Below are 16,398 nucleotides of genomic sequence, written 5' to 3' on the forward strand. Positions count from 1 at the left end.
TAAGGGACACCATTTTGGTATGTCATTATATTTAATGGAATTTGAGCATACACATATTTTGTTATACACGGGGGATCTTGGAACCAAACCCCAGCATATAACAAGGTCCCACTGTACCAGCATTGCTGGATGTGAGTATGCTTACAAATTATCAGTGCTGTAATATTATACTTCAGTTAATAAAGTAGATGTGTTCTTGGTCATTACATCTTCAACAGAAAATTTGGTATCAAAGGCAGAAATAACACACTCAAGCAGCTGATGTCACAGAAATAACATACTCTTATATGGTCGCCTCTGGATTTTCTGGTGACCAGCCTGGCTGCCAGGTTTTGGATTAACTGAAGTTTCTGAGTTAGGAAAAAGGGTAGCCCCATGTAGAGCGCAGTTCTAGCTAAAAGGCCACTGTGGCTGCCATTGAATAATTTCCAAAAACAGACCCTGAGAAAAGTGAGGAACAAGGAAATATCAACAATATTAGCATCATGAATGAAATAATTGTCCATGAACTGTGAAAAGTTAAGGAGGTTTCTCAGTGGCTGTAAAGTACTAAAAGTCTAATTCAATAAAGTCAGTAGTGAAATTGAGTAGCTAGAGACAGAAGTGGGTGACATCAAGACAAGTGATCATAAACTTCTGGAAACCCATGTAATTCAGTTTTGTTCCTGGAATGGAATAGAAAGATGACCCCAGTAAGAAGTACATATTGTTTGTTCACTATTTTCCCTTTAGGTAATGAGACATGGAAGGGGAATCATGTGTCATTGTTTAATGTGCCTTCAACTCCCTAACTTGACTTGAGTTCAGCTTATGGTGACCCCATCATCCATTTTCTTTGGCAAAATTTATTCAGATGAAGTTTGGTTGTTTGTTTGTTTGGAGTATTTATACCCTGCTCATCAGCCACAAAAGCCACAAAAGCTCTCAGAATAGCTTACAATTTAAAAAAATTAGACAGTTCCTTGCCATGAGGCTTACAATCTAAAAAGACATGACACAAAAGGAGAAGAGAATGATGGTGGGGCTCATTGGTTCTTCTTTCCCCCTGGGGCCATGGTCATGGCAGATGGGCTGGAGGGAAGGCTCTTCATCTTACTTGGGCTAGGCCCGATAGAACTGGCCTGCCTCTCTCCCCTTCTAAGGCTGGATGATGTTTACCATTGTCTTCCTCCAAACTTGGCACAGCATGACTTGCCCAAGGTCACTCAGTGGTTTTCTGTGGCTGTGTGCAGATTCAAGCCCTAGTCTTCTAGAGCCCTAGTCCAATAAACTACTATACATTCAGCCCTTCCCTTACGAGGGGGATCCGTTCCGGACCCCCCTGTGTAAGGGGAAAAGCATGTGTGCTTGTGCCCCATTGAAAACAATGGGGCACATGCACACGGTGAGGCAAGGCACACACGCCACAGGGGTAAATGCCATTCATTTCACTGTAGTGCGACTTCAGCGTAAGCTGAAAGCCACATAAGGGAAGCCCACATACAGCCCGGGCTGACTATACTACATTGAAAGTTACATGCTGCATATCCCTAAAGCTGAATGATGTGACCTTCTGGGTAGCATATAAGAAAGGCAGCTGAACTAATTGCTCCTATTTCTCCTTCAGGTTGTCCTAGAAAGCAACTTTTTTTAAACCCTCATCTGCCTTTTCTTTTAACTTCAGTCTGTTTCCACAACATTTTACTATGGGAGATGTCATTTTTGCTCTTTTAATAAACAACAACTAGAGCATAGGCTTTATTAATCTATAAAAAACTGACAGAGGTTTAGAGAAAATTGTGTCCATATTTGCAGCGCTTGCAGTTCATGTTTTCTACAGTCCATAGGGGGCCCTTGAGGGACTTTTAGCCATGCCAAGGAACAGATAATGATTGTATGGGAGCCATAAGAGCAAGCAGTCAAATCCCTCTTCACCATGGGTGAATTGTAATTATTTTCTGTGTCCATTTAGGTCTGCTTCATCCTCAAATAATTATGCATTTCCAAAGTTGAAAGCATCTTTGAGAATCTCCTTTCTAGTAGCTGTTAGAAAGTGCTTTTTATCAATACTCAAGGGAACTGAAATGAAAACACTAAAAACTACAGCAGCTTTTAGCATCTTGATTCAGTATTCATGCCAAAAAAGTCAGGAACATTTCTATTGAGAGTATTGTTTTACGTCAGTAGCTATTGTGGCATTAATACCACTTCATAAAACAGTTTTCTGATTTGTTGCAATTCACTTGCCTTCTAAAAATGTATAATGATCATATTCTTTGCCTAAGAAAACCCTATGGAATCAATGGGGTAGCCATAAGTTGACAAGAGACTTGAAGGCACATACACACAAAGACACTAGTAGTGATGGTGGTGGTGGTAATGATAGTGTATGGGGAAGAGGAGGAGAGAAGGAAGTTGCGCATTTTGATATGATTAATATAAATCAAGTCATTAATTGCAAATCTTGGAAGACATGACTTACAGGTAATATTATTAACTGTAACTAGGTACTTCAAGGTTAGTTGCAAGGAGGTAACAAAATGATTCTAAATGTGATATTATGAGTAAGAGCAAAGTTACTTTATTGTGTTAAGTCTAACAGTTTCTATTTGTTTCCAGAAGTTACTTTTAAGGGATTTAAAGAGGAAATTTGCAAGAAGTTCTCAACTTATGTGCCATCCTTTTACCAATCCTAAGGGTTGTTCCTCTCATGAAATAATTTTTTAAAAACCCAGAAAGTAATGGAAAATTAATGAGCAGTGTAACAATCAAAACAACAAATTAACTTTTTTTTCTTCATTGTAATGAGTAACCACAAATAATTAATGTTTAAAATACTGTACGGAGCAACGGAAATTTTGAAAAGTAATTTTCCAAGCTGTGATTAAATGTAACAGATTAAAACATCTGAACAAGTAAATTGAGTTCTCAAAGAATTATGCTTTGCTTACACTTTAGCCAAAACAAATAGGCAATTCTTAAAGGCATTACTAGATCCCTTCTTTATTTTTATACTGAAACTAATTGAAAATAAAAGCAGTTCCAATGAAGGGACTTTGCAACAAATCAGTTTAATTGGCCTGCTTTTTAAGAAGGGAAAATGCTAATGTTTGAGCTAATACACTAATCCTAAATGGAGCTAGTAAAGAGAATGAGTGAGGGATTCCAAACCACTTCTAAAATCCAGCTGTTTTATGTGGGCCAGGACTGTGGTATGAGGACTTATGAGCTTGTCAGTATGGTGGACCTGGACCTATTTTTAAAAAATGAAAGGCTTTGTTGTTGCTGCCATCAAGTTGACTTTGACTTACAATGATCCCATGAATGAGAGAACTCCAAGTCATCCTATCATCAACATCCCTGCTCAGCTCTTGTAGACTCAGGGCTGTGGCTTCCTTGATAGAATCTATCCATTTGTAATGCAGTCTTCATCTTTTCCAACTTCCTTCTACTTTACCAAGTGTCATTGTCTTTTCTAGTGAGTCATGTCTTCTCGTGATATGACCAAACTATGACAGTCTCTGTTTCGTCATCTTAGCTTGTAGAAAGAGTTCAGGCTAGATTTGTTCTAGGACCCATTGAGTTGTCCTTTTAGCAGTCCACAGTCTCTGTAGAAGTCTTCTCCAACACCACATTTCAGATGAGTTGATTTTCTTCCTATCTCCTTTCTTCACAGTCCAGCTTTCACAACCATACATAGAAATTGGAAAGACAATCCTAACTTTAGTATTCAATGATATATCTTTATACTTCAGGATCTTGTTTAGTTTCATCATAGCTGCCCTTCCAAATCCTAGTCTTCTTCTGATTTCTTGACTGCAGTCTCCATTCTGATTAATGACTGAGCCAAGGTATGGAAAAATCTAAAAATATTATGTTTTTGTCATTTACTTTAAAGATTTGTAAGTTATCTGTGGTCATTATTTTTGTTTTTGTAATGTTCTACTATGAATCTGCCTTTGCACTTCTTCCTTGAGATGATGAAGACAAGAGGCTACTTGTCCTGACAGTAGCCTCTTGTCCTGGGTACAGGTTAGGCATCAGGAGAATCAAATGTTGTGGAACACCCATTTCTTTAAGAGTGAGCCATATTTTTTCCATACAGTCAATACTCAAGGGAACTGAAATGAAAACACTAAAAACTATAGCAGCTTGGAATGCTAAGTACCTCACCTCATCAGACTTCAAAGCTCAGGGTTCTTTGGGATGGAGCCATGGCACTTACAATTAGACCAAAGGACTATATGCATAGTGTGGATGCATATCCACCCTATGTCATTTCTCCCCAAGGGCATTTAATTCTAATTAATTCCTATTCTAATCCCTCCCCCTTTGCTTATTTCTTTAATTTTTATGAAAGAAAAAAAGTCTGTATAGACACTCAGGAGCTATGGCTACTGCTAAAGACAAAAAAATGCCCTTTACCAAAAAGGAAAAGCTGCATCATTGATTTGTCCTTGTTGAGTTTGGAGATAAAACCTTTTATCAAGGGAAATTCTTACTTGCTTCACAGTCCTCCAAAAGGCTACATAGGACTATCTTACGTTTGGCTCACTCAAGATAGACAATATTTCTTTTCCAGCTTGAAGATGATATCATAGCCGGGCCTGAATATATACAAATAATAAATGACTTTGCCAAACAACAGGAGTCCCAGGAGTGGATGATCCTGGAATTTTCTCAGCTTGGGTTTATTGGTAAGTACTGTACAGCTAAAATACCAAGGAGACAGTTTAAACAAGAATGAGGAGCAGAGTAACAAGAAACTGCTTGCTGTTTTTAAAACTTAACAAAATTGCTCCCAAATTTACTGTTATTGGGTTAACTCCAATTATTAGCCCTAGTTAGAGTAGACCCATTACATAAATGGGACTTTTAAAGTCAATGCTTATATAAATTCCACTGACAGTTCGGGGCCACTGCTGTTCGGACCAAAAATTAGCTCTAATCTACTCTGCTTTAACCATTGTTACAGTGCAATCTTATAAGTGTCTATTGGAAAGTTAGATTACATATAGTTCATTGAGTCTTTTTTCCCATGTAAGTGGACATAGGTCTTTTATCTTAGTACAAGGAATACAGAACAGCTAACAATGCAAGAAAGAAAAGTAACAGAAGATTATGTACCCACTTATTTTGTTCAAAGCCAACATTTTGGAGATAAAGGCCTGTTACAGACTGCCAAAATAAAGCGGCTTCGGATCTCTTTGCAGGTATGCTACTTAAATGATGCATGGGTCCTAAGAGTCTGGAGGTCACGCCAAAGCCACGCTCCATTCCTAAGCACTGGAGTGCAGCTTTGGTGCAGCTTCCGGATTCTTAGGATGCATGCATCATTTAAACAGCATACCTCCAAAGAGACCTGAAGCAGCTTTATTTTGGCAGTCTGTAACAGGCCAAACTCTTTCTGTGGGGTTTATGTGCACAGTTCAGACATACATCTTACAACATGGATAATTGTAAAACAGCAGAATTATTTCAAATCAGAGGAGAATCCAGGGAAGAGCAAGTGGCATTTGGCTTACATGACAGAGGATTTGTTTCCTTCCTCCCTCTTTGTAGCCTCTTGTGTTACCAAAAAATTATCCAGAATATCAGGAGGAAAGGAAACTGAAGATTTTCTCTTGCACAATAAGACGTTCCTTACACGTTTGCACATATGCTTTTGTTTGAATGCCTTTTAAGAATGGCCCTTGTGGTCTCTTCCAACTCTATGATTCTATGATTCTGTGAAACAAAATCTGAGAAACATAGCAAAAGATTGCATATCCTTCAAAGTAGCTGACCATCTTCTGGATTTGTTATGCAGTGGAAAATATTTGATTTTCCAAAATGAGGTAGTAAAAGGTCTGTGCAGAAATTTAACTTCCTCTGTTAAGTTGCTTTGTTCAAACAATGGCAGAAAAAAGCAGCCAAAGTAAAGCAGCAGGTGCCTAGTCAGTATATAATCCCCAGTGTCTGAGACGTGAATTTAAAACAATGTAAACACTAGTGTAAGCAAATGTTTGGAAGAACATTAACTAGTTTTACATATTTGATCTTTAGCAGTTTTAGTGTTTAAAGGTACTCTTACAGATTGTTACAAGATGTGACATTTTTAAATGGTGGATGCACTGAATCAATCTTGAATTTTAAAATATCCCTTTGGGATAGAAATGAAAGTACTGAAATCAGTGGGACAAAGTCAAAATGCTTTGTTTTCACTGGATTATACCTTAAATCCATGCAAAATGAATTTATTTTTACTAGTACTCATCCTCCTCTTTAATTGTTCATGATACTATACTAATGAATGATATGCAAGGGCTAAATCAAACCTTTCCATTAGGAACACAAAGCAAAGAGTACCAATGGAATAGAAGGGCTCAAATTCCAGTAACCAACAAAACCAAGAGAACCTTATCACACATACAGCCATTCACAGGTCAAGAGGAGGTCTCAACAGATGGGGGGGGGAAAGAAATCAGAGCTATCACAGCACAAGGAGTGTCTTCATCACCCACCTTACACCAGTATTTCAAGGGAGCTGTGTGTGTGTTTGTGTGTGTTTGTACAGAAGAGTGCTAGCATATGTGTCACTTTCAGCAAAATCACACCCTTTATTTCTAATTTAGTCAAGATGTATTTTCTGTAGGTAAATTTTTGTAGCTGGATCCATTTCAAAGTTTAATAAGTGGGAGAATATTCTGAAACCATACATAACTGACCCTTATCAGGATGATGCTCTGAGACTCAGAATGTTATGCTACTCATTTATGGGTGGCTTTGGTATAGTCATTCCTCTTAAAAGTAACTTTCCAATGCCACTTCTTTCCCATATGTCTTTGTTGAGAAGATCAATGAAAGACTTCCAATTCACCCCTATCTAACCCAGTGGTTCCCAACCTGTGGGTCGGGACCCCTTTGGGGGTCGAATGAACCTTTCATGGGGGTCGCCTAAGACCATTGGAAAACATCTATTTAATTACAGTTATGAAGTACCAACGAAAATAATTTCATGGGTTTGGGTCACCACAACATGAGAAACTGTATTAAAGGGTCGCGGCATTAGGAAGGTTGGGAACCACTGATCTAACCAATGTAAGTTTTTATATGAAGTTAGCTGAAAATTCTTGTTGTTTTATGCCAAAGTAAAATGAAGTTCAGCCAAATTTACTAAATACAGAACAAATACCAATTGGTGACCCTTACATACAGATAAATGCAATGGAAAGCAACAGAATAAGATCAAAATGCACAGATGCTGCAAAGGGATAAGAAAGCAGAACAAGTAAAAATCTGTGATCAGCAAAATTGCCCCCACTGGCAGCTAAGCAGATGGCAGAAAGCCAAGGGCCTTAAGCAAATGGGCAGGATGGCATGGGCCAAGCTCATGCCATCCTGTCCCACATCCTGTCCCAGGTCAGTACACAGACCTGTGCAATGACCAGTGGGTGTTTACCTGTCTGCCCACCACCACACCATGGACTCACTACCACCATGCATCCTGCAACTGCCTCACCATCATGTCTGGTGGGAAGACCCCTGTTGTGGCCTGTTGAGGTGGAAATGGGGTTTCTGGTTACACTTACATGACCAGACGCCCCCATCCATTGTTGGAGGCTGCGACAGGAGTATCCGTACCAGATATGACAGCAAGTCAGGTGCAGAGCACTGGGGCTGTCTGGTCTGCTGCTGCAAAGTTTCCTAGAAACTCAGTGGTTATGTCAGAATCCAAAAGGAAATGGATCTGTCATAATGGGAAATACGAGGAATATATTAATATAGTAATGTTGATTTAGTGATGTCGTAATATTTTGAAATGGTAAAATAGAAGTAATGGGCCTGACCAGATCAGAATAGAGTGGCACTATTACTTCCCTTGATCTAGACACTATACTTCTATTGATGCAGCCTAAAATCGCATTGGCCTTGTTAGCTGCCGCATCACACTGTTGACTCATATTCAACTTGTGGTCTACTTGGACTCTTAGATCCCTTTCACATGTAGTCTCATTCAGCCAGGTGTCCCCCATCCTATATTTTTCCATCCCAAGTGTAGTACCTTACATTTCTCTGTGTTGAATTTCATTTTATTATTATTATTATTAACCTTTATTTATAAAGCGCTGTAAGTTTACACAGCGCTGTACATCAATTTTTTTTGGTCAGACGGTTCCCTGCCCTCAGGCTTACAATCTAAAAGACACGACACAAAAGGAGAAGGGAGTGGTGATGGGGAATAGGATCAGGTCCAGCAGATCTTTTCCACCTCCGAGGCCTGGACCAAGGCAGATGGACTGGAGGAAGGGCTTGGCTTCTTGATGGATGGTTAGAAGGAGGCTTCCTGGGTCAGAGAGGGTCTCACCTCTGGGAATGCTTCTCTAAACAATATAGTCTTTAATTCAGTTTTGAAACTGGGCAGAGAAGTGATGAGGTTTTGCTAGCTTTGGCCCATCTTTCTAGTCTATTCAGGTCATTTTCAATTTTGATCCTGTCCTCTAGAATATTAGCTATTCCTCCTAATTTGGCATCATCCTCAAATTTGATGAGTATGCCCCCAATTCTGTCATCCAACATAAAGATATTGAATAACACTGGCCCCGGGACAGAGCCTTGTGGGACCCCACTGGTCCCTTCTCTCTAGGATGAAAAGGAGCCATTGTTGAGCACCCTTTGGGTTCGGCCGCTCAACCAGTTATAAATCCATGTAACAGTTACCTTATCTAGCCCACATTTTGCAAGCTTGTTTGCAAGAATGTCATGGGAAACCTTCTCAAAGGCCTTACTGAAATCAAGATATACTATATCCACAGCATTCTCTTCATCTACCAAGCTGGTAATTTTATCAAAGAAAGAGATCAGATTTGTCTGGCATGACTTGTTTCTCTGAAACCTAGGCATGTTACAGACCACCCGGTTGGGGCAGCCTGTAACTGGCCCTTTCCCCGCCAGATTGGGGCCTCAGCTGCCACAGCGGCACCCTCTGAGGCCCCGATCTGCCGCTTCCCAGGCCACGGGGAAGCGGCAAAAGGCTGCTTCCCCACAGCCTGGAAAGGGGTGTCCTTGGGGCTTCATGCCCCGAGGACACCTGATGGCTGCGGGGATGCGGAGAAAGGGGCCGCTCGGCCCCTTTCTCATTTGCGTTGCTGGCGCAGCCATGTAGAGGCTGCAACAGCGACGCAAATCGTGGAAGGAGCTCCGAAACGGAGCTCCTTCCGGGGCCATGGAAAGGGCGTTCCAGGCGCCCTTGCGCGGCCCCACTACATCACTTCTGCGCTGCCCCGTTTGGAGGCGACGTGGTCGTGACATAGTCATGGTGGCGCCCATGTGTATAGGGCGCCGCTATTTTCTACGCACTCTGCGCGTATTAGGGTTACAGGCATCAAGAAGTGACACCCCTTTCTAACCCTAGTACGCGCAGAGTGCATACTTTACGCCCATATGTAACAGGCCCTAGTTGACTTTTTGTGATTATGGAATTGCCATCTAGATATTCACAGACTCTCTGTTTAATTATCTGCTCTAGAATCTTTCCTGGTATTGATGTTAGACTAACTGGATGATAATTGTTGGGATCCTCTTTTTTTCCCTTTTTGAAGATGGGGACGTTTGCCCTCCTCCAGTCTGTGGGGACTTCTCCTGTTCTCCAGGAGTTTTCAAAGATTATTGCCAATGGCTCCGATATTACATCTGCCAGTTCTTTTAATACCCTTGGATGTAGTTCATCTGGGCCTGGAGACATAAATTCATTTAGATTAACAAAATATTCTGGTACTATCTCTTTTCTTATTCTATGCTGAAAATTCCCTTATTCTGTCACCTCCTCCATTATGTTATGTTTCTCATTCTGCTTATTTTTGTTGTGCTGTGATCAAATTTCTGCCTTTGAAATGCTGTCTTGAACTTTGTTGTTTATTACAAAATGTTTGTGAATGAAGAAACTTTGTATTGAAAGTTGAGAAGCTGTTTCTGATACTAAACCAACTATAGTTTTTTGTGGGTTTTTCGGGCTTCGATATTAAACCAACTGTTTATCTATAGTATATGATATCATTTGTCCTGGAGTAAAACATGGTCTAGGGAGAGACTCACCATCTTAAGTTGACCACTCTGCCTGGGACTGATAAAATACAAAGAGTGTACTCTCTGGAAAACCCTATACTAAGTAAGGCATAATTTGCCTCAGCAAATTCTGTCATAGCAAGTTCTATTAAGCCTATCAAAATCAATTAGACTTAAGTCATATTCATTTTAATTGGTTTGCTGTTAGTACAACTGAATCTAAACCATTAGCAGTAGGTAGGTACTGAGAGAGTGAAATGAATAACTGTTGTGGTTCACTGCATTGTAAGTAAAATTGCAATTATGATTTTCCCTGCTATCTCTCTCTCTCTTTTAATGCATTTCCAGGAAAATTATTTCGGTGTAGAGATTTACCACTGATAGTGGATTTTTTTTTGATGTTCTACAAAGATAAGCCAATTGACTGGCTTCTAGACCATTTGCTTGGGGTTAAAGTTTGCAATCCAGAAAAAGATGCAGTAAGTACTACATTTATTAACAAGTAAGTTGCATTTGGAGGGGAGTGACAGTTTTCAAACTAATATATGTATATTTTAAAAAATACTGATTAAGCAGTTGGAATTTGCAAATGGCTATGGGGTAAATGCAGATGAGTTCAAAATAATTAACTGAATCAGCTTCCAGAAATCCAACTTTCAACAGTTATGTCACCTACAAGGGGGAAAATGAAAACAAATGAAAATGAAAAGATTGCAATCTTGTCAGATGGGAGAAAGGCTGAGGATAAAGGCCTAAACTCCCGGTGCAGTTTGGGGAAAAATCACCCAGCTACATCCAAAACAATATACTGTACACAGCAGAGTACAAAAAAAAAAAAAAAACAAAAACCACAGCTATTGGTATTGGCAGTGCATTGACCACTTTTCACACTTAAAAGAAAAACTTACAGATGGTTGATTCATCCAAAGTTCTGGAGACTTATCTTCAAGTTGCAAAGTGTACAATGTTATACAGTACATATATACACGCCTCTCTGATTTCCAGTCAACTCCATCGTCTGCTCTCCAGCTCCAAACTAATCCACGGAAGCTCACAGCAACAACCTACTGCTTCAACAATAGCTCTCAGTTCAAAACTGACAACAGAACATGTGACCAGTCTTCTGGTTCACTTATATTGAATGTTGGCTGTGAGTCATCATTCAGTACCACATGGCATGATGCAATCCTGTAGCAACCTTGCATCATGCCGTGTGCTCATGATTCAGCAGCCAGTGGCTGTCTCACAGAATATGTGTCATCTGTCAATCAAAATATTTAAAGGCATATTGCTCTAACAAATCTTGTGTAGTTTTTTAATAAATTCCATTTAAAAATGGTTGGTTATTTCAGTTTTATCTAATATTCTCTTCTTTGATTGTTTTTTTTTAAAAAATGGTTTCAGTTATTTCTAGCGACCTTAGTTATTTTATGGAAAGCCTAGGATTGTTTAAACAGCTAACTCAAATGAATCTCTTTAAACTCCTGAATTTACTGACAGAATGAATGTTTGTACTTACAATGGGATCTCGGTATCGGCAGACTTGCCATATGCTGATTTGAACATTCGTGGATGGCAAGCTGGTGTTGTCCTCAATGATAGTGCTTGCACATGACCATGCTGCCATTAGGGACAATGGGACTTCACACACCACCACTGGGGAAAATGGAACTTGAGCATCCTGGATTTTGGTATCTGCAGAAGAGGGTCCAGAATGGATCCCTCACCAATACTCAGGGCCCACTGTATCTCTCCAGCTCTGGGAATACTTGTGAACATTCTGTCATTTTATAGCTGCTCAGTGTCAGAGGCTTCACTACCACAACACAATACAATATGGAGGGTTGTTGACCTGTGAATGGAATTCCAGAATTCCACAGGATGTTGCCATGACAGTTAAAGTAGAATATAATATTATAACAGTGTATTGTGATAAGGATATAGATTTTAAATATTCAAAGAAACTGAAGATGATTCTGCTATTTATGACACAAAATGGTTTCCTTTCTAGAGACACTGTGAAAGGCAAAAGGACTCTTTGCGTATCCGTTATAAGCCATCTCTCTTTCAACATGTAGGACTTCATTCCTCTTTAGCTGGAAAAATACAATATTTGAAAGTAAGATTTCATTTTTGGTTTGCTTTCTTTTCTCAGTGCATGATGCAGCTAGCTAATGGGGAAACCTGAATTTTTGTTCAGATCCCCATATACCAGACACCCAGTTCAATAAGAAAGGACATGAAACCCTGAAGCCTTGGTCAGCAACTAGAATGTGCCTTAGTATACACAAGGGATCTGTTCCAGATGCCCCGGTGTAAGGGAAAAATGTGGCCTGTTCATTTCAGTGGCTGCACACTCCAGTGTGCACACCATATTAACATCCAGGGCTTGCCGTCCACATAAGTTTAAAGCTGTGGATGGCAAGCCCACATATGGGGTGGGCACACTGTAGTTGTGCATACAAGAAATCCACTTCATGCAATAAACAAATACCAGCTCTAGTCATCTGCCTGCTAAGAGGCCTATTACTTCCTTTTAGGGATGGATTGATAGTATGTGTGTGGGGGAGTGGTACCTAAGAAAGTAAGTGCTTTGGTTTGAATGCAACAGAGTTTTATTTAAGGTGGACAAAGCCCCTGTTTGAGCTTATTTTTGAATCAAATTGGGCCACATGCTAAGACTTCCAGCATTTCTAGCTGGAAAACATGGGGTTTAGCAGTTTGATGGCCCCCACTCTCCCATATGCAAATCATAACTCCATGCAGCCCAGTAGTGAATGAGACCTTTAAGGAAAGGCTAGACACATATGTTATTCTCCATAATGTTTGTCATTTGGAGTTTGACTGTTTGCAGGGACGTAGCTAGGATTTTAGGAAGGGGGGGGGGTCCAGACTAAGTGCCACCATTATAATGGGGCTTGGGTGCAGCGGCGCAGCAGCACACACCATTCATTTTTCTAATGGAAGGGGGGGGGGGGCCCGGACCCCAAGAACCCCCCCCCCCCGACTACATCCCTGCTGTTTGTGCAGAGCTGCCATAAGAGACAGGATAGTTTTTCAGCAAGAGGGACACTTGCCTAGACTATCTGTTCGCCTGTTTTTCCAAAGTATCTTTTTCCCATGAGGAATCAGGGGAGAGAGAACTGATAGAAAGGGCAAAGGAGATGAATAGCTCGGGAGGAACTGGACTGCTCAAAGATTTAAATGTTCAGCTACTCAGCTTGATTAGCCCAAGTATATGAATTGCTAGAAATGCTGCTTAATGGATCTCTACATCCACTGTTTTGCTTCCTCAATTTTAATTCAGTTTGTCCTTTTCCTTACTGATGTGATCTCTATTTTTGTACTCTATTTTTCTTCCCTGTTCCTTCCACATAGGACACAGTTCTTCCTAAACATGTTGTCAAGATTAGATAAGGCATGTTTAGATAATGTTCAAATTAACAACAAACATGTATGATGAGAAAGTGGGATGGCAGCATAAACCTTAGCTTCAGCAATTTTTCAGGTTCTCCAGTTGCTTGACTAAGCTTGCTTTCATAAATATATTTAGAGAGAGAGAGAGAACATGTGTTTAGACTCTGTAAACAATCTTATTAATGCATGTTAGCCAGGGGTGGAAATCATGTGGCTCTCTAGATGGCTATAAAACTGCATCTTCCACCATTTCTCACCATTGGTTATGCTGGCTAAGATTGTTGGCTATTGTAGTCCAGCATCTGGAGGATTGTAGGATTACATGTGATGCAACTTATAAGTAAGGCCTGACTTCATGACCATTCTTTCCTGCCATTGTATACACACAGGTTGTTTGAACACAGTGTGTCAAAAGTTGGACATGTTATTTTTTTTGGCTATACTTCCTGGATGATTCTGGGCTTTCATTTCAAAACTCTACACAGCTATTGTTTTCTGTAATGACTGGTAGTGATATTTCTGAAGAATGTTCAGAAAGAAGTACAGACATATAGCCTATATCAGTGGCATCACTAAGGGGGTGTGGACTGCACCAGGTGACATTGCAGAGGGGGAGTGTCACCCAGTGGGGCAGTACACCCAGAGGAACTAGCGCAGATGCTGGGCAACAAGGAAGGGAATTGCCTCCCTTTCCTGTTTGCCCAGCAGCTGCACTGGATCCTAAATGGACACTATGGAGGCTGTCCCGCCACCTCCTCCAGCAACAGACTAGGAGGGCGGACAGACAGGCAGGGGGAAAGGAGGGCAAGGCAGTTCACACACACACATACACACACACACACACACCAGGTGACACCAACCTCAGTGACACCACTGAGGCCTTTACTAAATAAAGAGTATCATGGTTTTATTTTGTCTGCTTATGTTTGACAATAATTTCACATGATAATTCCCTTTACGTATGAATATACCTTTGTGATTTACAGGACAAAGATTTTTTCAGAAACTCACTGTTTAAGGCACATGCCAATCCTCCTGCAAAAGTGTCTACAAGCCTAAAAGCATTCAAGCACTTTACTCTAGAGAAGGCTTATAGAGGAGTTGAATGTTTCTGGGCTTTTGCTCCTGTGGCTGGAGATTACATCCTGTTCAGCTTTCAACAGCCATTGGAATTAAAAAGGTACGGGATACATGATGCAGCACAAATTTAATTAAACCCCATCACCACCACTAAAAATTGTTTTGTCTGAAGAAATTAATTTCATCCATGGATAGAGAAGCTGCTTTGGGAGGTCAATTTTGATGGAGAAAATGACCCACAAAGAAAGGATTAAGCAACCTATGTCTTAATTCTCCTCTCATTTGATTCACAGTTTTCCCTCAACTGTTTTACATTATACATGTACTGTACAAAAGAATCAGTAAAGATGGTAAATAATGTATTTTTCAGTTACTTATTTCGGAGTGGAAATCTGGAATATCCGGGAGACAAACTGCTAAATACAACAGTAGATGTTTTACCTGATGGTGTAAGTACTCCAGCTCACATAACTCAGTCATTTTTCATCCTATGACAATAATTTCAGTCAGTTTAAATTGACTTCTGCTCTGCCACCACCAGTCTTGCTGATCAAGTGCACCCTTCCATCATACACTGAAAGGAGATTGGAGGTGAAAATGTATAGAAGAAAATAAGAAAGGGAGATTTCTGATTAAAATTTTGACAAAACTATGAGTCAACCTCATATATAAGTCAAGGGCAGGTTTAGGGGCAAAAAATATGGATTTTGACACAACCCATGGATAACTTGAGGGTAAAACTTAGGGACATGTGACAAAGTTTGTGAAGACAAAGCAAAAGAAAACAATGCCAACGAACTCAAAATGAGCCCTTTGTATCTGTGGGGCTTGTTTGCAGGACTTTGCATGAATACAAAAAAATACAGATACTATAGCATAGCATGAGGGACACCTAGCTTAACAAGACAACATGTGAAAGGGATCTAGGAGTTCTAGTAGACCACAAGTTGAACATGAGCTAGCAGTGTGATGTGACAGCTAAAAAAAGCCAATGTGATTCTAGACTGCATCAATAGATGTGTAGTGTCTAGATCAAGGGAAGTAATAGTGCCACTATATTCTGCTTTAGTCAGGCCTCACCTAGAATACTATGTCCAGTTCCGGGCTCCACAATTCAAAAAGGATGTTGAGAAGCAGGAGCATGTCCAGAGGGCAACTAAATGGTGGAGGGTCTGAAAATCATGCCCTATGAGGAGCAATTTAGTGAACTGGGTATGTTTAGCCTGGAGAAGAGAAGGCTAAGAGGTGATATTATAGCCCTGTTTAAGCATTTGAAGGAGTGTCATACTGAGGCTGGAACTCACTTGTTTTCTGATGCTCCAGAGAATAGGACCTGGAATAATAGATTCAAAGTAAAGGAAAATATATTCCTGCTCAACATTAGAAAGAACTTCCTGACAGTAAGAGGTTTTCGACAGAGGAACACACTCCCTTGGAGAGTGGTGGAGTCTCCTTCTGTTTTTTAAACAGAGGGCTGATGGCCCTCTGTCAGGGGTGCTTTGATTTTGTGTTCATGCATGGCAGGGGGTTGGACTGGATTACCCTTGTGGTCTCTTACAACTCTGATGCTGTGATTCAAAAAATATGGATTTTCAATAAAATGACATAGAGCAGCAGCAGAAGTTGAGGAAGCCCTGACCACCAGGCATGCAATCTTTAGGCCAGGGTGCTGGGAGAAAAGTGTGTGTGTGTGGGGGGGGCAGACTGTGATTTGGATGGCCTAGTGAATACCTGTTCCCCTCCTTTCTTTTTTTGGGTGTAAGGAGAGTATAAAGAGAGAGCATTAAAAGCCCATTTGCTCAACAAAAGAAAAATCTCAGAGTTTGAGCAAGATTGAAGGGAGAGAAATCACCTGCACCTCCTGAAGAGGGAATCCAG

At 40.4% G+C, this 16,398-nt stretch overlaps 1 protein-coding gene across 1 annotated transcript in view; it reads left to right on the forward strand.

The window, feature by feature from the left end:
* The window catches only part of MGAT4D (MGAT4 family member D), a 40,738-nt gene that overhangs the window by 15,048 nt on the left and 9,292 nt on the right, over positions 1-16,398 (forward strand). The window contains exons 8-12 of the mRNA XM_042469685.1: positions 4,562-4,676; positions 10,372-10,502; positions 12,035-12,142; positions 14,427-14,620; positions 14,891-14,969. Coding sequence (XP_042325619.1) covers positions 4,562-4,676; positions 10,372-10,502; positions 12,035-12,142; positions 14,427-14,620; positions 14,891-14,969 — 627 coding nt within the window. The remainder of the gene's footprint in view (positions 1-4,561; positions 4,677-10,371; positions 10,503-12,034; positions 12,143-14,426; positions 14,621-14,890; positions 14,970-16,398) is intronic.

The sequence above is a fragment of the Sceloporus undulatus genome, chromosome 5, assembly GCF_019175285.1.
Source record: "Sceloporus undulatus isolate JIND9_A2432 ecotype Alabama chromosome 5, SceUnd_v1.1, whole genome shotgun sequence".
In the NCBI taxonomy this organism is placed as follows: domain Eukaryota; kingdom Metazoa; phylum Chordata; class Lepidosauria; order Squamata; family Phrynosomatidae; genus Sceloporus; species Sceloporus undulatus.